Source organism: Thalassophryne amazonica, chromosome 19, assembly GCF_902500255.1.
Source record: "Thalassophryne amazonica chromosome 19, fThaAma1.1, whole genome shotgun sequence".
Taxonomy (NCBI): domain Eukaryota; kingdom Metazoa; phylum Chordata; class Actinopteri; order Batrachoidiformes; family Batrachoididae; genus Thalassophryne; species Thalassophryne amazonica.
Window position 1 is genome coordinate 32,287,815 of NC_047121.1, and position 26,360 is coordinate 32,314,174.

Consider the following 26,360-nt stretch of genomic DNA (forward strand, 5'->3'; position numbering starts at 1 on the left):
AAAAGGTCAAAGTCATAACAGAGTTCATAACTACGGGCATTAGGTTACAGCCTTATTACAAAATGGAATAAATTCATTTTCCCCCTGAAAATTCTATGCACAATACCCCATAATGAGAACATGAAAACATTTATTTGAAATTTTTGCCAAGTTAAATTAAGAAATTACGTGTACTTAAGTATTCACACTAGTGCTGGGCGGTATACCGGTTCATACCGAATACCGGTGTTTTTTTTTTCTATGATATGAATTTTAGAAATACCTCCATACCAGTGAGTGTGTTGCACAGAGCGGCAGAACACCGTGCCCGCAGGGCATTGTTTGAGTGGGGACAGTTTAGCGGTTGCACCAAACAAGCAGCATGAGTACAGCCTGTGTAGAGTGAACGGATGTTTAGCGGTGAGCATAATGGCAAAACTTCTGAAACTGAACAACAAGAACGAGAAACTGAAACGGAAGAACTTGTACCGAAACCAGGAGCTGTGTCCGTTGTTTGGAAGTACTTTGGGTTTAAAAAGTCCGACGTCGACCAAACTACAATACTATGGAAATGCTGTCGCGCTAAAGTTGTAGCAGGAGGAGGAAACACGAGCAATTTACTCCACCACCTCAGCCGCAAACATGTCCTGGAATATCAGGAATGTAAACTACGAGCTTCAGCCTCCTCGTCTGCAGGTAAAGTTAAAGCAAGCTGCACACCTTTTCTGTTTATGTTATTTATGGATGATTCCTTACTGAATGTTCAGGGAATAAAGAAGTTTTACTTCAGTTACTTTGGAGTTACTAAGTTTACTTTGGAGTTACATGAGTCATATAGTTTACATAGTTTACATTGTTTTCAAAAGGTGTTTAAGTTGGAAAACTTGCATAAGAAAAAGGTCTGCATTTTGACTACAACAATCAAGCATTCTGATTCCTCTTCATTAATACTAGTGTGGACATTCATTTTTCTACAATATTCACTCCTCATAACAGTAGAATACGCCATTCCAAGCCATTTTATTGCAGTAATTATTCTCTAAATCATTAGAAAATAAGGCAAACACCCAGTTGTGCTTGAAAAGAAAAAATACTGTCAAATACCGTGAAACCGATATACGAGGTCTGTTAGAAAATTATCGTAGCTTTTTATTTTTTTCAAAAACTATATGGATTTGATTCATATGTTTTTACGTCAGCCAAGCTTGAACCTTCGTGCGCATGCGTGAGTTTTTCCACGCCTGTCGGTTGTGTCATTCGCCTGTGGGCAGGCTTTGAGTGAGCACTGGTCCACCCCTCTCGTCGTCGTTTCATTGCGAGGAAATGACGGAATGATTTGGGCTTTTTTTTTTCCAGCAGACTTTTTTCAGAAACTGTTAGAGACAGGCAGCTGGAAACCATTCAAAAAATTTATCTGGCTTTCGGTGAAAATTTTACGGGCTTCACAGAGAATAAGGAGTGTTACTACAGCTTTAAGGACGGCCCACAATGGCGATCGAGAGGCAGAAACAACCACATCATTTCTAAACGGCCGTCGTGTGCAATTTCTCTGGTTATCACAAGAGCTGGACATCAGCCATTTTCCGGCAGATTTCACTTTTAACAAGAGATTTTGAAATTTTTTTGGCAAACGCCAAAGACCCGTAGCCCCTGGTGGGGGTTCTCCCCCAGAAAAATTTCAAAAATCTCAGATGATCTCAGAATGCATTGTGGTGCATTCTGAGATCATCTGTGGAGAGAAGAATGCTGGAGCTCTGGCAGAGTGACCACTGGGTTCTTGGTCAACTCCCTGGCTAAGGCCCTTCTCCCTCGATCGCTCAGTTTAGATGGGCAGCCAGCTCTACAGGAAGAGTCCTGGTGGATCTGAACTTCTGGCATTTAGAGATGATGGAAGCCACAGTGCTCAATGGGACCTTCCCTTCCCAAATCATGTCCAATACAGTGGATTTCTCCCAGATGGACTCCAATTAAGCTGTAGAAATATCTCAAGGATGATCAGTGGAAACAGGATGCACCTGAGCTCAATTTTGAGCTTCATGGCAAAAGCTGTGAATACTTACGTACGTGTGATTTGTTAGTTTTTTTTTTTAAAATAAATTTGCAAAAATCAAAAAAAAAAACCTTTACTGCACATTGTCATTACAGGGTATTGTGTAGACTTTTGAGTAAAAAATTAATTTCATCCATTTTGGAATAAGGCTGTAACATAAAATGTGGAAAAGGGAAGCGCTGTGAATACTTTCCGGACGCACCGTAGGCTATAGCCTGGTTGAGTGCAGTAAATGTGAACAGTAATGAAATCAAGGCAGCCAGATTACCTTGTTGGAACTGCTCTAGCACCATCTGCAGGTTTGACAGTGATATCGCATATTGCTTGACCTGCTCCTGAGAAGTTCGGAGTTGTGCAAGTGCATCGTCCCTCTGCTTCACCACTCCATTCAGCTGCTCCTGCAGAGACTCCACTTGCATGGTGGCCTGTTGGCTATCGGTAGTGATTGGGGGGGAACAACACAGCTGACTTTAAAACTGAAATTTGGTTTGTGTATGAAAAGCAAAAGGTAACAGTACAAAATGGTGGCTACAAGTGGCAAATGTAGGATTTCTCAAAGCAATGTGTTGGGGTTTTTCTGTCTGCCTGATCCCCACCCAGTTCTTTTATGTGGTGAACAAACTCAGTAACTGACAGGAGATGGACTTCAAATAAACAGATGTTCTACTGAGAGATGCCTACACTGAGAACAGAGTCATCTAAGGCAGCGCTGGGGTCTTCCAGGAACGGACATCACATGCACAGTCAGCAACAGAAGAGCCCCCATCTTAGGGCTGAGCTGTTCTTATTCCTGTATTCGACCACCCTCAGGTGGGAAGTCTTGATCTGCTGTTGTGTTATCAGTGGCACTATGTGATTGGCTTCAAACTGGTGCATCGGCATGGTAAGCAGGTGACGTGATCGCGTTGTTGGTTCAAGCAGCATGTGTCATATCAAAACTTTGTGATGAACCTGTTAGTGTCAGTGTGATAAGCAATAATCAGGATGTTCAAGCAAGTTCCCCCATGCTTGTCCCAGAGAGATATGAAGCACTTGTTTTATCAATTAGACTGCACAGAAAGCATTCAGCTTAAACCCAGTTTAAGTGATCTGAGGACATCTGGGTGTGCACCATGGAACATTTCAACAAATGTGGCCAAGTGGTTAGTGCACTTGGTTTCAGTGCAGAAGGCTCCCAGTTCAAATCCCACCCTATAGACTGATTCTGGATGCCACATGTGTGGCATGTAGAAATTCTGGTCCAATCTGAAGAATCTAAAGAGTCACATCCAAAAACTGCACTAACAAAGCCCTCATCGCTGACCTGCAGCAGCAGGAGAAGGAAGAAAAAGATCCTGAACCCACTCCAGATGAAGAAATCATCACCATCCAGGAAGGAATCACGCTTCAAATGTGATTGTATAACTATTGTAATATGGCAAGGTAAGCTGATTATGTTTCTATTTGGTCAACAATATGCGATTTAACCTTACTATCTATCCATCCATCCATCCATTTTCTTCCGCTTTATCCGGAGTTGGGTCGCGGGGGCAGCAGCTCAAGCAAAGCCGCCCAGACCTCACGATCCACACACACCTCCCCCAGCTCCTCCGGGGGAACCCTAAGGCGTTCCCAAGCCAGCCGAGAGACATAGTCCCTCCAGCGTGTCCTGGATCTTCCCTGGGGCCTCCTCCCGATGGGACATGCCCGGAACACCTCTCCAGTGAGGCGTCCAGGGGGCATCCGGAAAAGATGCCTGAGCCACCTCAACTGGCTCCTTTCAACGTGGAGGAGCAGCGGCTCGACTCCGAGCTCCTCCCGAGTGACCGAGCTCCTCACCCTATCTCTAAGGGAGCACCCAGCCACCCTGCGGAGGAAACTCATCTTGGCCGCTTGTACTCGCGATCTTGTTCTTTCGGTCATGAGCCAAATCTCATGACCATAGGTGAAGATTGGAACGTAGATCGATCGGTAAATCGAGAGCTTTGTCCCCCCTACTCAGCTCTCTCTTCACCACGACGGTCCGATACAGCGACCGCATCACTGCAGATGCTGCACCGATCCGTCTGTCAATCTCACGTTCCGTCCGTCCCTCACTCGTGAACAAGACCCCGAGATACTTAAACTCCTCCTCTTGAGGCAAGGACACTCCACCGACCTGAAGAGGGCAAAGCACCTTTTTCCAGTCGAGAACCATGGCCTTGGATTTGGAGGTGCTGATTTTCATCCCGGATGCTTCACACTTGGCTGCAAACTGCCGCAGTGCACACTGAAGGTCCTGATTTGATGAAGCCAACAGAACCACATCGTCCGCAAACAGCAGGGACGAGATTCTGTGGTTCCCAAACCAGACCCCCTCTACACCCTGGCTGCGCCTAGAAATTCTGTCCATAAAGATAATGAACAGAACCGGTGACAAAGGGCAGCGCTGGCGGAGGTCAACGTCCACTGGAAACAGGTTTGACTTACTACCAGCAATACGAACCAAGCTCCTGCTGCGGTCGTACAGGGACCGGATAGCCCTTAGCAAAGGACCCCGGACCCTGTACTCCCGGAGCACCCCCCACAGGGTGCCCCGAGGGACACGGTCAAACGCCTTCTCCAGATCCACAAAGCACATGTGGACTGGTTGGGCGAACTCCCATGAACCCTCGAGCACCCGATGGAGCGTGTAGAGCTGGTCCAGTTTGCCGTGACCAGGACGAAAACCACACTGCTCCTCCTGAATCCAAGGTTCGACTATCGGTCGAATTCTCCTCTCCAGTACTCTGGAATAGACCTTACCGGGGAGGCTGAGGAGTGTGATCCCCCTGTAGTTGGAACACACCCTCTGGTCCCCCTTCTTAAACAGAGGGACCACCACCCCGGTCTGCCAATCCAGAGGCACTGTCCCCAACCGCCAAGCGATGTTGCAGAGACGTGTCAACCAAGACAGTCCCACAACATCCAGAGATTTAAGGTACTCAGGATGGATTTCATCCACCACAGGAGCCTTGCCACCGAGGAGCTTTCTAACCACCTCGGTGACTTCCGCCTGGGTAATGGATTAGTCTGCCTCTGAGTCCCCAGTCTCTGCTTCCTCTTCGGAAGATGTGACGATGGGATTGAGGCGATCCTCGAAGCATTCCTTCCACCACCCAACAACATCCCCAGTCAGGGTCAACAGCTCCCCACCCGCACCGTAGACAGTGCTGGTGGAGAGCTGCTTCCGCCTCCTGAGGCGTCGGACGGTTTGCCAGAATTTCTTCGAGGCTGACTGATAGTCCTCCTCCATGGCCTCCCCGAACTCCTCCCAGACCCGAGTTTTTTGCCTCTGCACTGCACGGGCTGCAGCACGGTTGGCCTGCCGGTACCTGTCAGCTGCCTCCGGGGTCCCACCTACCAACAAAGACAAGTAGGACTCCTTTTTCAGCTTGACAGCATCCCTTACTTCCGGCGTCCACCACCGGGTTCGGGGATTGCCAGCGTGACAGGCACCAGAGACCTTGTGACCACAGCTACGAGCGGCCACATCGACAATGGAGGTGGAGAACATGGTCCACTCGGACTCTATGTCTCCAACCTCCCCCGGGATCTGGGAGAAGCTCTCCTGGAGGTGGGAGTTGAAGACCTCGCTGACAGAGGGTTCCGCCAGTCGTTCCCAGCAGACCCTCATGATATGTTTGGGCCTGCCAGGTCTGACCGGCTTCCTCCCCTCCCAGCGGATCCAACTCACCACCTGGTGGTGATTGGTCGACAGCTCAGCCCCTCTCTTCACTCGAGTGTCCGAGACACGTGGCCGAAGGTCAGATGATACAACTACAAAGTCCATCATCGACCTCCGGCTCAGGGTGTCCTGGTGCCAGGTGCACTTATGGACACCCTTGTGCTCGAACATGGTGTTCGTGATGGACAAACTGTGACTAGCACAGACGTCCAACAACTTAACACCACTCTGGTTCAGATCGGGGAGGCCGTTCTTCCTGATCACCCCCCTCCAGGTCTCACAGTCGCCGCCTACGTGGGTGTTGAAATCCCCCAGGAGAACAATGGAGTCCCCAGTCGGAGCGCTATCTAGTACCCCTCCCAGGGACTCCAAGAAGGTCGGGTACTCTGCACTGCCGCTTGGCCTACGGGCCGAGACAACAGTGAGAGACCTGTCCCCAACCCGAAGGCGTAGGGACGCAACCCTCTTGTTCACCGGAGTGAACTCCAACACATGGCGACTGAGCTGGAGAGCAATAAGCAATGCGACCCCCGCTCTCCGCCTCTCCCCGTGGGCAACGCCAGAAAAGAGGAGCATCCAGCCCCTCTCCAGGAGTTAGGTACCAGAGCCCAAGCTGTGCATGGAGGTGAGCCCGACTATCTCTAGTCGGTATCTCTCAACCTCCTGCACAAGCTCAGGCTCCTTCCCCCCCAGTGAGGTGACATTCCACGTCCCAACAGCCAGGGGCTGTGAGCGCGGACCGGGCCGCCATGCCACCCGCCCTCGACCGCCACCCTGTCCTCTCTGCACCCGACCCCATGGCCCCCTCTGCAGGTGGTGAACCCACAGGAGGACCTTACTATCTAAGTAATGTTAAATCTTATCTATTGATAAGAAATAAAATTATGAATAATAAAAACATCAAGTTTAAATTTGAAAAAGTAAGTACAAATAACGTAAAGGAATTCCTGAAATCGTGTCAAGACAAGCTCCCAGGTGTTGAAGGTCTTGACAGTAGGCTTCTCAGATTAGCAGCCGATTGCATCGCTCCTGTTTTAGCTCATATAATAAACCTCAGTTTTGCTTGCAACACGTCCGCAAGCGTGGAAACAGGCTAAAATTATCCCACTACTGAAAAAAAAGAAAGTTCCGTTCTCGACTTTAAATAGTCGACACATACGTATTCGCCCTGTGTTAGGAAAAATTATGGAGTCTATTGTATATGAGCAAATTAATAACTACTTTTCTTCTAATAACTTAATCATGGATTTCCAACACGCGTATATAAAGAGTCACTCCACTGCCACGGCGTTGACTCACATGTCCGATGATGGGTTCAGAGAGGGTGAAAAGAAGAATATAGTTGGTACTGTGTTTCTGGATTTCTCTGCTGCTTTTGATATCATTGACCATGATTTGTTATTGGAAAAACTTGCTTGTTACGGTTTTGAGCTATCAGCTCTTACTTGGTTTCATAGCTAGCTAACTAACAGAACACAGACGGTGTTTTTTAATGGCAGTTTCTCTAGCACCAGGAGTGTAGTATGTGGAGTGCCACAAGGGAGTTGCCTCGGTCCATTATTATTTACAATTTTACGAATGATTTACTATATATTTTTATAAAGCTAGCATAATGATGTATACTCATGATTCAACCATTTATACACCAGCATGCTCACACAATGAATTAGAAACTGTTTTAAATATGGAACTGCACAATGTAGTTGACTGGGTAACATCTAAGTAGTTAGTGTTAAATACAGTAAAGACTAACTGTATTGGCTCCAGTTGTGTTATTATGAAAAACCCTGCATTAAACATTAAAATGAATATGATAAATCAAGTACATGAGACCAAGTTGCTGGGTGTAACGGTAGACTCAAAATTATCATGGAAAAAACAAATATTTTTGTAAAAATGTGCAGGGGTATATCGATTATGAGAAGACATGCAAGGTTTTTAAGTTGTACTACAACAAATTATGCTATTAAAGCATTAATATTAGTATACCTGGACTACTGCCCAGCAGTTTGGTCAAATGCCACTGAAGAAATGATAAATAAATTACAGATTATTCAAAACAAGTCTGCTCATATAGCACTTAAGTGCAGTTATACATTCCAGTTAGTTTGGTGATGAATCATTAACACAAATGAATGAATTAGGAGCACACCAGTTTTGAATTTCATATTTAAAGGCTACAGTAAATACAGCCTATACATGTACTACTGCATATGTTGCTTGATTATGCATGACGTCAAAAATTAACATGCCTATGATCTGCAGTATTCTTGAACCATGAGGCAATTTGGCTGCATATGAAAAATAAGCAGAGAAAGCAAGCTGACATTTGGTCGCAGACTGTAATAATATAGATTTACAGAAAGTTATATCATCCCCCACCTTTTTTTTTTTTTTTAAACTGTCAAACTGACTGTTGACCAGAGACCGTCTGTGAGCTTCTACACAATTGCCTATTTTGTGCTGCACAGTAAAGAATTTGTTTTTCAGTTGGTGTGAGCTCACTGCCATTTTCAGTCAAGTAGGAACGATTCTTTCCGATTTGTCTTCTGAGGTAGAAAATGGTTTTAATCTTTCAGGTACATGAAAGCTACATAACAAGTAACAATGAACAGTGAACAATCAAGTGTAATACCTCACATATTGACAGCGAAGTGTAATAATAAATGAGGTCTGTCTGCTCCGTACAATCAGAGAAATTCACAACTATATTTTAATTTGATGTCTTTATGCAGAATTTCTGCATATTTAATATACAAACTCCAGTTTTAATAAAGTATATAGTGCTAACCTGACATTCTCCACGGCACTGGAGGAAGTGGCTAGTTTTTCATCCAGTAGTGTCACTCTCCTGCGTAGCTCAGTCTCCCTATCCTCTGCAGCAATGACCTCTCTTGTGTACGAGTCTTCAATCTCCAAGAGATGATTACGTAACCTTTCCAGCTCCAAGTTCAGACGCTGTTCTTTATCCTTGGTATGCTGCAGCTGTGACAGACAACAACAAGTAGATTCATTAACAAATTTAACTCTTGGACAAGACAAGTGTATTCACTGGTAGATTTTGTTCAATAAACAGTATGTTTTATTGAGCACAAGCATGTGGTTGAACATCATGATGAGACATTCTGACTCACTAATTAAGGTCGTCATTGGGTATGCAATATGAAATGCTAACCGTTGTGAAAGTTGAAAGGCAGTTTTTCCTCATTTATTTATTTATTTATTTCTTTGAGGCCTTTGCACAAAACTGAACACTGATAAGCCTTTTGCTTTGATATTGGTGGTACCAGCGATACAATTTTTTTCCTTTTCTTTTTTAAACAGTTTTACGGCACCACCATGGCTCTATTACTTATTATTATATGGCTACGACCCTACGTACGCTCTGATTAGCTGATTTCCGGTCAGATATTTTATCATATCAGATAGTTATCTGGATCACCTAGATCATGTATTACATATTACATACAAACCAGAAAGCTAAGAACACTATTTGAAAAAACAAGTCGGACATGAACATACTCCATAAATATCTAAATAGCATTGGAAAAAACTACAAACTGAAAGCTTACCAGCTAACCTGACCATCTTTTAAGTAAGTTCTTCATAGAGGTGAATATATATATATATAGCCACATAATAAATTATTAACCTTGCTTATTATCCTTTAATATTCAAATCAACGATTCAAGCTTATATTGCTAATATTCTGAAAATGGACCTTTTCTGAAAACAATTTCTGATTTTAACCAACATGATTAACAAACACAGTAACAAGATGCCTCAGCAAATTGGGAAACTCACTGTCCCAGCAGGCCACTCAAGGGTCACCATTTGTGCTCGCATTAGCATCATGGAGCAAGAGAAACATTGTAGATTTTCAATTGTGACAAAGTATCAGGAAACTATGTTAAATTGAAATACTCCATTCTCCCATCAGAGGCTCTCCACGCGAAATTCTACCTTAAGAGGGAGTCGGCCGATGCAAGAGCAGTATCACTTACTGTACATCAGAATGCCAATTTCAATAAAATGTCTAATTTCATCCCCGATAATATATATATATATATATATATATATATATATATATATATATATATATATATATCACATATCACAAATAACTCACCTACAGAGCCCGCCTAGGGACATGGTGGTTACATTTTTTTGGCCCAGATTATTGGGTTCCCTTGCAATAGCCTAATATATTAAAAGTTTATGCCTATCAGAGCATGCCGTGAGTGGAATCAGGTGGGGGGAGACTGAATGCATATGCATGCACTCACACACACACAGAGAGAGGGAGAGAGAGAAAGAAAGAAAGAAACAGGATTCATGACAGAATGGGATCCCATGAGATGAGGGAGTAAGTTACTATAACTTGCACAGCTGTAAGACTCTGTATGAAATATAGTTTCTTTACACAGCCTCGGACTTCCCGCCAAATAAAGTGCACGGCATCTAGTAGTGCATTATATCTCTGCCGAAACAGAGTGTTTTTCTTTAAAATATGTTTCAAAGTCTTCATGCACATAATCCAATTGTGTCTCACAGACAAAGCCTCCAGTATATTATTGTATATGAGCCCCAGGTTAAAGTAAATCTTAATCAAGTTCTGGTTAACCATGATGTGCAATCCATCCGAACGATTCAACAAACCTGTGTCACTAGGCTGGAAATATGGACTCAAAGGTTATTGCGAGGGAACACAAAAGGTATTGCAAGGGAATGCAATAATCTGGGCCAAAAAAAAAACAAAAAAAAACATTAACCACCATGTCCCTAGACGGGCTCCGTACTCACCCGACTGTGTAATTTTTTTTTTCCATTTTCTCATTCATTAAATGTATTCCATGTCATTTAATTTCAGGTGGCCGTTGAATTAACTTTTTCAAAAATGGGGGTGCGCTGATGCTTGGGCCCTCTGACAGGCAAAAAGACAGCAATGGACACAGCTAATAATGAATACTGGCCACCAGAGATCTCAGTGGGAAGAACTCTTGATAAAATCTGAATGTACTTCACACTAAATTTTTTTAAAGGATATCTGGGATGCAGACAAGACACTCATGTAACTCTGCTGTCAGTTGCATATGGACTATATTCTATAGAGCTTGTCCATCTTATGCAGACACTCAAAAATTTTACAATAACGCCTCACATACACCCATTCACTGATGTCAGTGTGCTGCCATGCAAGACCCCTAAGTGCACAGTGGGACCAAATTGGGGATCAAGGACCTAGTGAGCTGCCTATTTGAAAGGAGAGTCAAAGCGAGAATCCAATGGGCACAAACCCACTGCTCTGGAACCTTGAGGGTTCACAAAGTTTCCACTTCCCAGTTGTTAATATGGCAGCTACAGTTATGTTTTCACTTGATTTGCCAAAATGAGTCAGTGGGAGATTGTTTTATTAAAAGCATTTTTCCTAGTTTAAGTAAGAAATTCAGAGTTCCCATTTTCCAGTGAATGCAACGTGGCCTTCACATCTTTTATGTGCGCTTCTTCGTTTGTATTATACTATGTAAGACAATTTTTGTTCCTGGCTTCCAAGTGTTATATTTCAACTGCTTATGTCAAGTCTATGGAAAAATGACTACATTCAGCACAAACTTTGATTTTTTTTTATTTTTTTTTTACGTTCTAGAAAGTTCTAGATAATTCTGGAAAGTTCCAGAAAATTCTGGACAGTTCTAGCAGGTAAAGAATATTCTAGAAGACTACTCAGTAGTAGTGAAGGCGAATCGAGAATATTCTTGAAAACAGACAAATTTCAAAATATCATTGTCCTGATCAGAGAAGCAAAGTTTCTGTGGAATAACAGCTATTTTCTATTTATTTAAGGCATAACAGGTTAGGAAAACACACTGTGTACCCAGGAACAAAACAAAAATAAAAATGTTACATAGTGTTATCTGTAAGATGTCACTGATTTAACTCACTACATATGCTATGGAATCCATGGACCCCCCACCCTCCAAAAATACTTTAGGAACAAACATTACCAACTTTCCACAGAAATAAAGTAACTTTATAATAACTAGATTTCAAAGTAAATTTAGTCAATTTAGTGAGAAATAGTGAGGAGCTATGACTTTAAATTTAAAAACAGAATTATACAGTGACTTGTGTAGAAAGGCAGCAGTAAGTGCGGCAGAAGATTCTGGGTTTAACGCCACCCCTGCCCATTCTCCATGTAATGCGGAGTTGCGTCAGGAAGGGCATCCAGCGTAAAACTTGTGCCAAATCAACATGCAGATTCACCTCGGATGTGCTGTAGCATCCCCGAGTGAAAAAAGGGGCAGCCAAAGGAACTTACTTTTACTCTTTGTGAAATCTGATCACAGATTTATTGTTGATTCTCGTTTGTGTCCGATTTAAGATAGCTAGATTCAAAGAATGGGTTGTTTCTAAGAAGTATCCACACTGCCTGAGTGGAAGATTTACAGATTTGTACATGACAATCATCATACAATACAGGAGACTAAACATTTTATTACATGCTATAACAGTAGTGCACAAGTAGGGGAAAAAAAATGTACATCTAATTTTCATGTCATCAAATTCATGAATAAAAATTTGTCCTTACTGATCTGGCCATCTACACATCTTCTACACACATAAAACAAGCAGTCTGAAAAAGCGCCTGCAATAACTAGACGACTGAAATTAAGCAGAAACACGGTATGAATACTTTCCTACCTCATTCTGTACTGCAGTGGTCTCCATTTGTTTCTGCTTGAGTGCCATCATCACCTGATCCCTCTCTTGCTGGAATGCCACAGCTTTCTCTTGCATGGACCTTATTTCATTCAGGAGCTGATTCAGCTCACCAGACTTTCCCTGCACCCCATCATAAACAGAGACATTAACTGAAGAAAGAAAGCTCCAAGAGAAATCATATTAAAACACACTGTTTCTTTTCAAATATTTACTTTAAGAATGACATGCTTCTCAAATATGATAAAAAATTTTCTCGATGTGGTGCCAACTCACCTGCTCTTTGTCCTTAAGCATCTTCTCCACTGTGGCAGCCTTCTCGCTCACTGCACTCAGCTCAAATTCCTTCTCTCTGAGCAGGAGGGAAAACTGCATATTGGTTTCTTGCAGCGCTCTGAACTCTGATTCTTTCTCTCGGGAGCGTGCTGCTACCAGCTCATTCTCATCTTTCAGCTTCTTAACATCCATTTCAAGAATAAGGGTGCGCTCTTTTAGGTTAGTCACAGCCTGCTTCAACACCTCGTTGTCATTCTCACGGTTACGGAGCGTCTCACTCACTAGGCTCAGCTGGTCTCCTTTGGTCTTAATGAGCAAGTCCTTCTCCCTTACAGACATCTGCAGGGCTTCCAGCCTCTCTCTGATCTGCCGGACCTCCTTTATCTGATTTCTCTGTTCATTCTCCAAGGCAGATGCCGAGTTGGACAGCCGGTGGTTGTTCTGCTGAAGAGTACTGATTATTTTTTCCTTCTCAGCTAGATGTGCTTGCAATGATACAAGTTCTTCCTGTAGTTTCTCACTGACAAGAGGAACTGCCTGTTGGCTTGGCACGTCATCTGCAATTAAAGGTCCACTAGTGGCTTCAGGAACCTGAGGAACACTGTCCAGTTTACCCATCAAGACATTTTTGGTAGTAGTGAGCCGAGTGGCAGTCTGCTGGATCTGAGCAAGTTCCTGACTCAGGGTTAGAAACCTCCTTTCCTTCTGCTCATAGTTCTGGATGAGTCGAGCATAGTCTACAGACAGCTGGGAACTGCTGTCACTATCAGCTGAAACCTGCCCTTGCAGTTTGATCAGCTCCTCGTGTAGCTGGGCCGATTCATGTTGCATGTTCTTGACTGTAGTGATGACCTGCTGCTTCCACTCCTCCATCTTCTTTATCTGTTGCTTCAGCGTGTCCCGCTCCTGCAGTAGTTCTTCAAACTGGTTGCTGCTCACACCTCCAGAGCCAGCATCAGAATCCCCTCCTGAAGACTGCAGCACTGTTACTAAAGTCTGGCATTTCTGCGTCAATGCATCAATCTCAATGTCCTTCTCCCTAATAATGCGGGACAGGTTCTGAATGGTCTCCTTGAACATCTCTTGGCTTCCTGATGGATCACTCATGTTGGAAAGGCGCTGGTTCTCCTGCTGTAGTTTTAACAGCGCTGCCTCTTTCCCTGCCATGACATCCATGATATGGTGGTAGTCAGAACGGAGTTGGCTGTTCTCTCTCGTCTTCTCGTTAAGCACAGCAAGCACTTGCTCTCGTTCCACTGTATATGCCTGCAGCTGCTGTTGTAAGAACATAACATCCTGGCTGTGTCCATTGCCCCCAAACATGGAGACTCTAGCATGAAGTGCCTGGATCTCCATGTCCTTTTGGAGGATCATTTGCGACAGTCTTCCAACTTCATCTCTTGATACCACCAGCTGGTCCAGCTGCCTGGTTAGTGACAGGTTCTTTTCATTCAGCTGGGTGATCTCACTCTCCTTCTCCTTGATGCCCCTCACCAGTCTTTCTATTTCTACTTTGGACAAGTCATGCTTCTCATTGCCATTCTCCTGGTTAAGAGACTGGGTCGTCTTCTCCTCCTGCAGTATAACCTCTCCTTGCACCAGTGGTGATGAGTCAGGATGGATCTGGCTCTCACTTTGCCGGTCCACTATCTGCTGGAGGTGTGCTATCTCTTCATCTCTGGCATGGATAAGTCTGTCGTAATTCAGAGAGGTCTGCTGATGACCAGCATGGGCCTGCTCAAGCTCACTCTGCTGGACCTGCAAAGACTGCTGGGTGTGAAGGAAAGAAGCCTGCTGTTCCTCCACGTTTCTTCTCAGAGACTGAACCTCCTCTTCCAGATCATTCTTAGAAGACTTGAGATGAGCGATCTCCGTCTCCAGCTCTGTGATGATGTCTAGAGTTTTGGGCTCAGCTAGTGCTTGGGGTCTACTCTGTTGATCCCTGAGGCGATCAATCTCTTCTTTTAAATGGCTGTTCTCCTCCTTCATACCTCCCACCTGTTTGTCCTTCTCCTCTAGCACCTGTCTCAGAGCATCAGCTTCTTTGGTTGCAGCTAAAATGCTGTTCTCCATCTCCATCTGCAAATCTGCAGCATTTTGCTTTAAAGTGTCCGCAAAGGCATCCTTCTCCTGCAACAAGTCTGTCAACTGCTTCTGCCCAGCAACTGTGATAGAGAGCATCTCATTGGTGTCTCTGTTGTCAGACGCCAACTGCTCATTTTCTCTCTTTAGCTGAGCTATTTCAATGTCCTTCTCCTGGTTGACTTTGATGGCACGTTCATGCTCCATTTGTAAAGCTGAAGCGTCCATCGAGCGTGCCCGGGTTAACTCCTCTATGGTCTGTTGGTACTGCTTTGTCTGTTCGGCCAATGACTTTTCAGACTGTCTTAATTCATCTTTCAGTTGACCTTTCTCCAGCTTCAAGGCCTCAATACGTGTGTCCTTTTCACGTATGGACCTGGTCACAGACACCTGGCTTTCCTTCATCTGCTTGCTCAGTTCCTCAACTTTACTGAGAGCCTGCTCATTCTCACTCTTCAACCTCCTATTCTCCATCTTCATCTCATAGTCATCTGACATCACCTTCTCGTAAGACATCCTCATATCATCCAGTTCCCGCCTGGCGTCTGACAGCTCCAGTTCCTTCCCTGACAGCTCCTCTCGGTTTCTCTGTGCCTCACTTCCACTCGCTTCTGCCTGAGCCAGCTCTGCTTTGGCAGCAGACAGCTGCTCCTCTTTCTTTTGAAAAATCTCTTTCAGATCTGCGATTTCTCTACGTGTATTCCTGTTCTGGTCCTGTGCATGTCCCAGTTTCTCTTTCAGCTCCTTCACTGTACTTTCCAACTGCTGTTTGTCAATATGCAGGTCATTAAGGGTAAAAGCACTTTGGCTCATGCTCTCTTTTTGCCTCTGAAGCTCCTGCTCCAATGCCTTTTTCTGGTCTTTGGCTGTGTTGAATTCTGCCATGAGTCTCGACAACTTTTCTTCAGTTTCCTTTAATTGTCCAGAGAGATGCTCTTTCACCGAGATCATATGCTAGACCAAAATCAAAACCAACACAGACATTTAAAACATTTAAGTTTGTCCCAAAAGGTTTTAATTGTTTCTTCTTCAAAAGTAAAGGGCTACTGCTTGATTTGAAAAACTTAAATCAGTGTAGTTTTTCATGCTGTCTTGACAGTGGCTGTGCCATATAAAGGTCAATCAATCATACCATCTATAATTTATTTAAAAACAAATGACTAAAACAGTGGAGACTGTGGCCATCTTTTATATAATCTATTAGTATTTCTATTATTTGCTCTGTTCTATGAACAAACATACAAAAGTAGAAATTAACACACCATTAAAATTTCATATTTATTATCCTGAAAAGCCCCATGTCCCCCATCTATTTATTTATGATTGAAAGATCTTTTTTTTTTTTCCTTTTTTTTTTAAATTTGGGAAAAAAAAAAAAAATCAAGTTTAGACTCAAAAGGGAGGGCTGATGAGTTTTTAAAACTGTGGCAACCTTGTCTCAATAATTTTGGATTACTGAAAGCTTTTGGACTTGATTAGGCTGATTGTCATTTGTGTGTTTTTTAAAAATTGTTTCACGGGGCCTGAAGTTGGTATGTTATACCCCTGTCACACTAGAAGCCAAATGTCAATGAAAATTCAAGCCACATTCTGGAGGTGTCATGGTGCATTCGAGGACATCTGAGAGCAGTCTGGTAGCAGTCTAAACAGTGGCCCAGCTTCCTGTGGCCGCCCCAAATGTTTTGCAGTCGAGGTGGAAATATACTGAACAGTGGTCAGAGCGCAGTCTGACTGCAATCTGAACATCGTACGGCATGAAAAAGGCATTCGAAGCAATCTGATTGCGTTCATGAGGCAGTTCGACATGATCTGCCACGCACCGAATGTCCCAACTATGCCTGAATGCACCACGAGTGCACCAAAAGTGCAGCTGGACTATATGTCCTCCACCTGCAATCGGACCTCACTTTTACGGCAATGTAAGTGCATTTGTCATAATCTCACTGCATTATTGCAGCTGTATCGGTAATCCTAATGTGTTCTACATATATTTATACTGCATTCGGAGGCTTAATGCGCACAGCGTGTGCACCAATCACTCGGGACGGGTCGAGGCACAGTCTGTGTGGTCGGGCGGCTGTCCTCGACAATCCTTATTCCCTCCCAGATGTGGCACAAATTTTTTTTTTTTTTTGGACATTCTGTCTGGGCCGGCTTGATTCTTGCCAAGTGTGAGGACTGGATCTTCACAAGCAAATGTCTGATTTTGCTTTGTGTTTGTACTTTTGAACAAGATGTGTTGGTGTTTTCCTTGTTTCTTGTTAAAAAAAAGAAGATAAATGTTTTAAAAAAAACCTCATATTTATGTTTAAAACACTTGCATCATATGAAATTTTTACTGATGCCACAACAAACAAAGTAAGGCCACAATGCCAAGCAGACCTGTGTTGCTTCCTGGTTCTGTCGGTCTAGTTCCTCCAGCTCAGACATTAAGGTGTCCCGTTCCTCCTCTGCGTTCCTCAATAGCTTTTCTCTCCTCTCCAGTTCCGCCTTCAGCTCCAAAGATTCTTGTTCATCAGAGTCTGCTGCATTATTTCTTAGCATTTGCTTCTCTGCCACATCAAGTCTCTCTTGCAGAGCCAGCTGTTCAATGAAAAAGCATTGAAAGAATGTTTAACACAAGTGGCAGTTAATATTCCATGTCACTTATCATACATAATTAAAAGGACTTGTATTTCCTGTTAAAATCTGAAAGGTATAAGTTTAAATTTGCTTTTCACAATAAACATTCAGGCCCATACATATTTGGACAATGTTAATATTTGTAATGTTGCCTTTGTCCATCACCACAATGAATTAATTGAAGCACTCAAAATGTGCTTGTAGTGTAGACTTTCAACATTAGCTCAAGGGGTTTCACAAAAACATTACATTAATATTTAGGAATTACAACCAGTTTCATAGGGCGGCACTGTGGCTTAGTGGTTAGCACTGTTGCCTCACAGCGAGAAAGTTCCAGATTCTCTTCCCACATGGTCTTTTTGGTGGACTCTCCATGTTCTCCACGTGCTTGCACAGGTTCCCTCTGAGTGCTCAGGCTTCCTCCCACTTCCAAAGACATGCATGTTAGATGAAATGGAAATTTCAAATTGACTGCAGGCATGAGTGAGCGCGTGAATGCGTTTATCTGTCTACATGTAGCCCTGCGATAAACTGGCAGCCTGTCGCGAGTATACACCGCCTCATGGGCAATGACAGCTGGGATAGGCTCCAGCTCCGCCATGACCCTTAACTTGAATAATAATGTATAGAAAATGAATGAATAAATGATAAACGGACTGCATTTATATTGCGCTTTTCTTCTGCTTCAGGCGCTCAAAGCGCTTTACAAATGCCTCAATTCACCACGATGTGAGGGTGCTGCCATACAAGGTACTCACTACACACTGGAAGCAATAGGGGATTAAAGACCTTGCCCAGGGGCCCTTAGTGATTTTCCAGTCAGGCTGGGCTTTGAACCGAGGATCATCTGGTCTCAAGTCCAATGCCTTAACCACTAGACCATCACCTCCCATCAAATCAAATAAATGAATCACTTTCCATACATACTCTCCTTTCAGAGGCTATAAATAAATGGACAACTAGACAGTTTCATGTCCAGGCATGCCCTGTTCCCTCATTACTCCATGGAAAATTAAAGGTCAGGAGTTGATTCCAAGTATTGGATTTTTATTCATTTAAATTTTTATTTTTACCCTGTATGTACAATTCCAAGTCTGTTTACTCCAGATGACCAAAAATGAATTAAAACATGTGCGCCAAATTCTTGCAGATCCTCCCCACCCCACAACTAAATGTGAATAACAGTTCAAAGACATCACGGAAAGGCCAGAATTGCCATGACACTCATGTCCTTTATGAGTATATATGAACTTCTGAACAACGGCCACGAGCAGAAACATTTAAATACCATAGTTATTAGTTGTTATCCACATTAACAGCCTGTGCTCTGATTTCTGTCTTATTACCACCCTAAAATGTACTATAGCAGGGGTGGCCAAGTTCGATCGTCAAGAGCCACATTCCTGACACTCTTAGTTGTCTCCCTGCTCCAACACACCTGAATCCAATGAAAGGCTCATTAAAAATCTGCTAATGAGTCTTTCATTGGATTCAGGTGTGTTGGAGCAGGGAGACAACTAAGAGTGTAAGGAATGTGGCTCTCGGGGACCGAACTTGGCCACCCCTGTACTATAGCCTGAAAAATGTCCACCATACACCTATATTGCTGTATTCTGTACTGCATATGCCTGAAGCGCCAACTATAAACAAACAGAACCTACATGACAAGCATACTGTTAGAGTGAATCTGTGGAATACTAGTTTGATAAAACCTTTAAGAACAGGGACTCCGATCAGAGACTAGGACACAGAGATCAATCCAATAAAAACTATACTGATCCTTTGTTGAACAGTTACAGGTCAGTGGATGAACACAAGACGTTGACACCAAGGCACAGATATGGGTGGTGTGTGTGTGTAGTTATTTGTGCATGGACGCACACAGTCTGCATCCCCTCTGGTTCACTTGTTGAAAATGTGTGGAGTGCGAATGCAATATGATGTCATCAGCCACGGCAAGTGCGTGAAGTCCAAACTAAGACAAAACCTTCTAATGATATAGACGTTCTAACAATTACACCAACTGAAACAAAACCCAGTACACTTTCTGACACGTATAGTAAACAGCCTACATACCTTTTCTTGTTCTAAGACACCCTTTTCTTGTCTTAACCGTTCGATAATAGTGTTCAGTTCAAGGATGTCTGCATGTTCAACTTCTTCCTTCAGTTGCTCCTGAATTATGGAGAGTGGGGGGGAACAAATTTATTCATGGATACTGTATAAATTTGAAATAAGACATAACAGACATGGACTGGAATGGAATGCTGATTCTTACATTAGCCAGATTTTTCAGACTCTGTATTTCTCTTTCTGCAGCTAAAAACCACAAAACAGAAATTCAAGACACCATGAAAGGTGATTACAGAGGAAAAACAAAAAATTACATAGCAGTCATACCCCGACAGACTCGGTGCTAATCAAAATAAAGAAAGTATACCTGCAAGAGAAGTTGTCAAAACCTGGATCTCGTGGTCTAGCTGAGCCTTATGCAAAACTTTCCCCTCCTGCTCTTGTACTCGTGTCTGGAGCTCTGTGACAGAGGCTTGAAGTCTTGTGTAATTCTGTAGTAGCTCAGCATTTTCTTCCTGAGCCTCATCTTTCTCAAGCTGCACCGAGGTCAGTTTACCACATGCCTCCTCCAGGCTGGCAGAGAGTTCTGCCAGCTGCTTCTCCCGCTGCTCTGCTGCTTGCTGAAGGGACTGTATGGTTCTCTGGAGTTCAGGCAGTTTTGAGGTATCTGATGTGGAAGTGGCCTGACTCTTTCCTGGAAAGAAAAAGTCACACAGCAGTTTTTGTATTTTAATCACATACACTTGGCAAAAGTATAGTTTTATAATCTGACCTGAGACTCATGTAATTTACACAGGCTAGCTTCATTGATTGTAGCTTCTTTGTGTTCCCAGCAAAATCCATAAACTCGCAATCATGCATGATGTTTTTATTTCCAAAATGAAAACAATAAATAACAGACCAACCACTCTGAATCTGATCCTCCAGCTCCTCTATCCTCTCTTCATACTCTGCCAGCTCCTCTCTGTGACGACGGGTGATATCTGCCAACTTTTGGCGCTGGGCATCCTGCAGAGCTGCCAGTTCATGCTGGTGTTCGTCAACTTCTCGACTCATATCATCTCGTAGCTCCTGTCCCAACACAGCAAAATGAACCTTACTGACCAAGAATAAAGGATTATTAACCGAGTTCGAGGTCTGTACGGGAAAATATCACACTGAGGTACTGACAGTAGAGACCGAGTGTTTAGCAAGGTCTGTGCAAAAAACACAGATCTGATATTCCCGTACAGACAGAGCAAGCAAGGTTAATAATTTATTACATGAATTTATATATATATATATATATATATATATATATATATATATACACACACTCAACAAACATATAAACGCAACACTTTTGGTTTTGCTCCCATTTTGTACGAGATGAACTCAAAGATCTAAAACTTTTTCCACATACACAATATCACCATTTCCCTCAAATATTGTTCACAAACCAGTCTAAATCTGTGATAGTGAGCAGATTTAGCAGAAGAGCACTTCTTTGCTGAGATAATCCATCCCACCTCACAGGTGTGCCATACCAAGATGCTGATTAGACACCATGATTAGTGCACAGGTGTGCATTAGACTGCCCACAATAAAAGGCCACTCTGAAAGGTGCAGTTTTATCACACAGCACAATGCCACAGATGTTGCAAGATTTGAGGGAGCGTGCAATTGGCATGCTGACAGCAGGAATGTCAACCACAGCTGTTGCTCGTGTATTGAATGTTCATTTCTCTACCATAAGTCGTCTCCAAAGGCGTTTCAGAGAATTTGGCAGTACATCCAACCAGCCTCACAACCGCAGACCACATGTAACCACACCAGCCCAGGACCTCCACATCCAACATGTTCACCTCCAAGATCGTCTGAGACCAGCCACTCGGACAGCTGCTGAAACATTCGGTTTGCATAACCAAAGAATTTCTGCACAAACTGTCAAAAACTGTCTCAGGGAAGCTCATCTGCATGCTCGTCGTCCTCATCGGGGTCTCAACCTGACTCCAGTTCGTCATCGCAACTTCGCACAGCCATTGAAGAGGAGTGGACCAACATTCCACAGGCCACAACTGACAACCTGATCAACTCTATGCGAAGGAGATGTGTTGCACTGCATGAGGCAAATGGTGGTCACACCAGATACTGACTGGTATCCCCCCCCAATAAAACAAAACTGCACCTTTCAGAGTGGCCTTTTATTGTGGACAGTCTAAGGCACACCTGTGCACTAATCATGGTGTCTAATCAGCATCTTGATATGGCACACCTGTGAGGTGGGACAGATTATCTCAGCAAAGGAGAAGTGCTCACTATCACAGATTTAGACTGGTTTGTGAACAATATTTGAGGGAAATGGTGATAGTGTATGTGGAAAAAGTTTTAGATCTTTGAGTTCATCTCATACAAAATGGGAGCAAAACCAAAAGTGTTGCGTTTATATTTTTGTTGAGTATATATATATATATATATATATATATATATATATATATATATATATATATATATAAAAACACACCAACTTATGGTATCGCCTGAATATGGAAGCTGCTGACAGTTTTGGGCTTTCAATGTGTGTTTTTTCCGATGCTGTTTAGATATTTATGGAGGACGGGGAGCTCCTAATTGACGCAACTATAGGCAGAATGGAACCGGAACAACAGTTAATTGGTGAAATGGATGACAATCGGCGAAATGGGTCGTTTTCGCTTATATTACAGCCAAACAAGTATTGATGAGATCATCAGGTCTAGAAAGTTATTTAGCCACTATATAAAGCTATAGGTCGGCATTAGAAGCCCCAAACTCACGGAATGGCAGAACGAACCTGGCAGAACAGAATGACTTACCATTTCAGCCTATAGATGGCAGCAATGTACAACACTAAGTTTGTGCTTTGAATATGGCGGTGTGGGGGGGGCTTCTTGCTTTCTATGATAACATTTTATTACATTATCTTGAGATTGGTTATCAATACATGGAGCTTGGGAGATAGGGGGCATAGTAAGGTGCTGTTCTGTCAATTGTATCATTCCGATTCTGCCAACCCTTCCGGTTCAGTCGATTAGTACCCGCTTGGAGTATGTTTATGCCCGACTTAGTTTTTCTAATTGTGTTTTTAGCTTTCTGGTTTGTAATGAACATGATACGTGATCTGGACCAATTGTCATGGCAACGGTCTGATATGGGAAAATATCAGCCAATCAGAGCACGTGTAGCGTCGTAGCTATATAATAAATGATTTTCTTATCTTTGAAAATTGTCCTCAGAGTGACAGAGTTATACTATAAACCTAAAGGTTGCTCAGAAAGTACAGGAATCCACCAAGAGTAACCCCTTCTCCAAATGACAGAGGAGGGCCATCATCCTACTGATATTTTTTACCCTCCAGCTAGCCTATATTTACGAATACGTGGATTTAAATGTACGAGGTCTGTTAGAAAAGTAACGGACCTTTTTATTTTTTGCAAAAACTATATGGATTTGAATCATGTGTGATTGCATCAGCCAAGCTTGAACCTTTGTGCACATGGGTGAGTTTTTTCACGCCTGTCGGTTGCGTCATTCGCCTGTGAGCACGCCTTGTGGGAGGAGTGGTCCAGCCCCCTCGTCGGATTTTCATTGTGAGGAAATTGGCTGATTGACTGCCGCTTTGCTTCATCAAAATTTTTTCAGAAAGTGTGAGAGACAGCCAAGTGGAAACTATTTGGAAAATTCAGATGGCTTTCGGTGAAGATCTTATGGGGATCACACAGATTAAGGACAATTACAACTGGATTAAAGACGGCCCACAGCGGCGGATGGCGCACCGAGCGGCGATCGACAGGCTCAAACAACCAGATCATTTCCAAAGTGAACGCTCTGTTGATCCGGGACGTCGTCTGACTACCAGAGAAATGGCAAGACAGCTGGACATAGCACTTTTTCGGCACATTCCACTGTTACAGGAGTTTTTGTAATAGAAAGAGGAGCAGGGAAATTCGCACGTTGGGACGGAAGCGCAGGGCACAGAACAAAAAGCAACGCCGTGATGAAGCCTCACAGGACGTTGTGGCATGTCCAGCTCGTCCACAATTTCTCGGATAGTCACACGACTGAAAAGCCACCGAAAGCCGTCTGAATTTTCCGAATGGTGCAAGAGCTGGGCATGTTAGGGCTTGTCGTGTGAGACCAACACGGAGGTGCTTTCGTCCCGCGCCAAGAGCGGCTCCGTGGCGAATTTCCGTTACTTTTCTAACAGACCTCGTAGATTTAATGTAAATAATAAATCACAATATAGTGACAATCTTGGGACATTTTAGATTCAAACAGCATGTGACATATCCCACTAGAGACAACAGATTGTTCCTGGACCATGTCTGTGAACAACAACCAAGTGTGCGGAGATTAAACATCTGAGCACTGTTATAAAGTGGGTTCCATCCACGACCGACAGAGGTGATCTGATTACCTCCACTCCGTCTCTACAGATGTGCAGTTAGGTTTTATGATAACAAGGGCAAACTTACCTTAATGGTTCTTTGAAGTTTGACAATTTCACTCTGGTCACCATTACCAGTACCGGCTGCCGTCGATACCTGAAATAAAACCCCAAGTGTGAGTTTCCATGGGACATAAATGTAACAAACTCTAAATCTGTGCTTCCCAATTCTCATATAACAGTATCTGTTACAGATGCTATTCTTCAACTACACAACTGAGGTTTACCTGCCCGATTCAGCAGCCAGCTGGTCTTTTACAGCAAATTCTCATTATTACCTGAGAAACACGCCTCCAGTGTTCCGCCTCAGCCTCCAGACGCATGAATTCTGTTGACAGCCGGTTGACCTCATGTTGCAACCAGATGGCTTCGCTGAGATCAACTTCGTCTCCATGGAGAACCTGGTGGACATGTGCACCATGCGACAGGAATGAGGATGCAGAGGTGGTGGCAGTGGTTGAGGATGTGGAAGCAACAGGTAGCATGGCGGCGCCAACCAAAGCAGCCTGGGCTGACTGCTGCAGCTTCTGGACTTCTTCCTGGAGTCCATTCTGCCGAGCTTTCAGATGACTTATTTCCACCTATGACAAATAAATCTTAAGCATTGTTATGTTTGTACCAACATGAGCATCTCATGAATAGTCTCTATTTGAAACATTTAGCGGTTGAATCTTCAGGCAACCCAACTGTTCTTGAGCTCACAAAACAGTGGGCGTTCTGAAGAGTTTCGTAAACTTCTAAATTTCACATACCTTTTTGATGATCAGCTCATTCAATTGTGCCACATCAGACTGAGCAATTACAAGTAAAGCCCATAATTATGTAAATTACATGTGTGAATTCCACCTTTAAGTAAACACTGTACGTTCAGGAGAAGAATGCATTACCATAAATAATGGCACAAAAATATCAAATAAGGCAATGCACCCCACCTACATATGTCAGAGAACACTAAGATTTGCAATACCAAAGAGCGTTTTTTAAAGAGGCTTTTTATTAGTCAGATAGTAATGTCCCACTATCATATCAACACAGAAGAAAGTTTACAGTTGTTAACAAGGTACAAAGTGTAATTAGGTACCTGCTAAATGGAAACAACTAATGCCTGCTTTTTACTGCGGTTTCACCCCACTGTGGGATTTCCATCAATGAAATAAGGAATTAACTAAGGCTGGACCGATATACGAGTATTGGTTGGTCAAACACTACTGACCAATGTGAGCCTTTCACCTGCATATCGGTATCTGCATTATTTTGCCAATGTGAAAACTTTTCATTAATGAAATCAACAAAGCAGAAAAACACTTTGGCTGTTGGAAATTGTGTCATTATATAGCTTGGACAGCAGAGGGCAATCCAACACCTGCAGCTGCTGTTTCAAGATAGAGGCAAAGCGAACAGCTTCCATTCATTTTCAAACAGAGTGGATGTTTTACAGCAACAAGAGACAAGGTGCCAGCTAAGTGGGGCTAAAATAGACAAGAAATCTATGCTATGCAAATGCTGAGAGATACAACACGGCGACTGCCAACCCAAGTGAAGGCACTGACATACGCTGGTTGTATTTACAGTAATTTACAGTGCAGTGAAGTTCATATTTAAACTGCAAGACATCAAGACTCTATATTTCCTTGTCACAAGAGTTTGATCAAATAAAATGCTAGGAATCATTGCCATTGTTTGTGTATACAATTTTTTTACTCCTTAGTATCGGCCCCCAAAAACTCCATAACGGTCGGGCTCAAGAAGTAACAGTCTTACATGGAAATGTATTTAAAAACATCTCCCCACATTAAGGTTACTGCTGGGGTGGATGGTGTCCTACCTGTGTAGGACGTACCTTAAATTAATGATATTCTTATTTAGCATCAGGGCAGCATGGTGGCTTAGTGGTTAGCACTGTTGCCTCACTGCGAGAACGTCCAAGGTTCGTTTTCCACCTGGTCCTTTCTGTGTGGAGTTTGCATGCTTTCTCCGTGTTTGCATGAGATGGTCTGGGTCTCTCCCATTTCCAAAGACATGCAAACTTTAAATTGTCTTCTTTGAACTTGTCCAAGGTCTGTGTCCCAAGATCGCTCCCTGTGAATTTGAAGGCCCTGGCAGTAATTTGTCCATTTGTCTGTGCTTATGCTGAGCACAGACAAATGGACGGTGCAAATGCTTTGCAATACCTGATGACCATATTTTGGCCTCGGGTAAATATAACGCAATGCTAAAATACCCTTGGCCATATGAGCATGCAATGAATGAAAGAGTGTGTAGAAAAAATGTGACCTTTAGACCTCTTAAAATAGGTCAAGGTTAGCCATCTTTGAACCTGTCCAAAGTCTGTAGCCCAAGAATGCTCCCTGTGAATTTGAAGAGTCTGACAGTAATAGGAATGGACTTATGCTGAGCATAGACACACA

General features: G+C 43.3%; 1 protein-coding gene and 1 long non-coding RNA gene across 4 annotated transcripts in view; one reads left to right on the top strand and one right to left on the bottom strand.

The window, feature by feature from the left end:
• The window catches only part of trip11 (thyroid hormone receptor interactor 11), a 42,973-nt gene that overhangs the window by 11,577 nt on the left and 5,036 nt on the right, over positions 1 to 26,360 (bottom strand). For 2 of the 3 annotated variants that reach the window (XM_034195529.1, XM_034195528.1), the window contains exons 4-14: positions 24,231 to 24,533; positions 23,981 to 24,049; positions 20,393 to 20,558; positions 19,855 to 20,181; positions 19,693 to 19,733; positions 19,491 to 19,589; positions 17,175 to 17,375; positions 12,711 to 15,746; positions 12,417 to 12,557; positions 8,506 to 8,699; positions 2,298 to 2,461 (exon numbers count right to left, since the gene is read on the bottom strand). In XM_034195529.1, the coding sequence (XP_034051420.1) occupies positions 2,298 to 2,461; positions 8,506 to 8,699; positions 12,417 to 12,557; positions 12,711 to 15,746; positions 17,175 to 17,375; positions 19,491 to 19,589; positions 19,693 to 19,733; positions 19,855 to 20,181; positions 20,393 to 20,558; positions 23,981 to 24,049; positions 24,231 to 24,533 (4,741 nt within the window). The remainder of the gene's footprint in view (positions 1 to 2,297; positions 2,462 to 8,505; positions 8,700 to 12,416; positions 12,558 to 12,710; positions 15,747 to 17,174; positions 17,376 to 19,490; positions 19,590 to 19,692; positions 19,734 to 19,854; positions 20,182 to 20,392; positions 20,559 to 23,980; positions 24,050 to 24,230; positions 24,534 to 26,360) is intronic. The other variant, XM_034195530.1, reaches the window with a different exon arrangement.
• LOC117532226 lies at positions 188 to 24,370 on the top strand. Its single transcript, XR_004566813.1, has 2 exons — positions 188 to 675; positions 24,147 to 24,370. It is a non-coding gene; the product is annotated as an uncharacterized LOC117532226 (long non-coding RNA).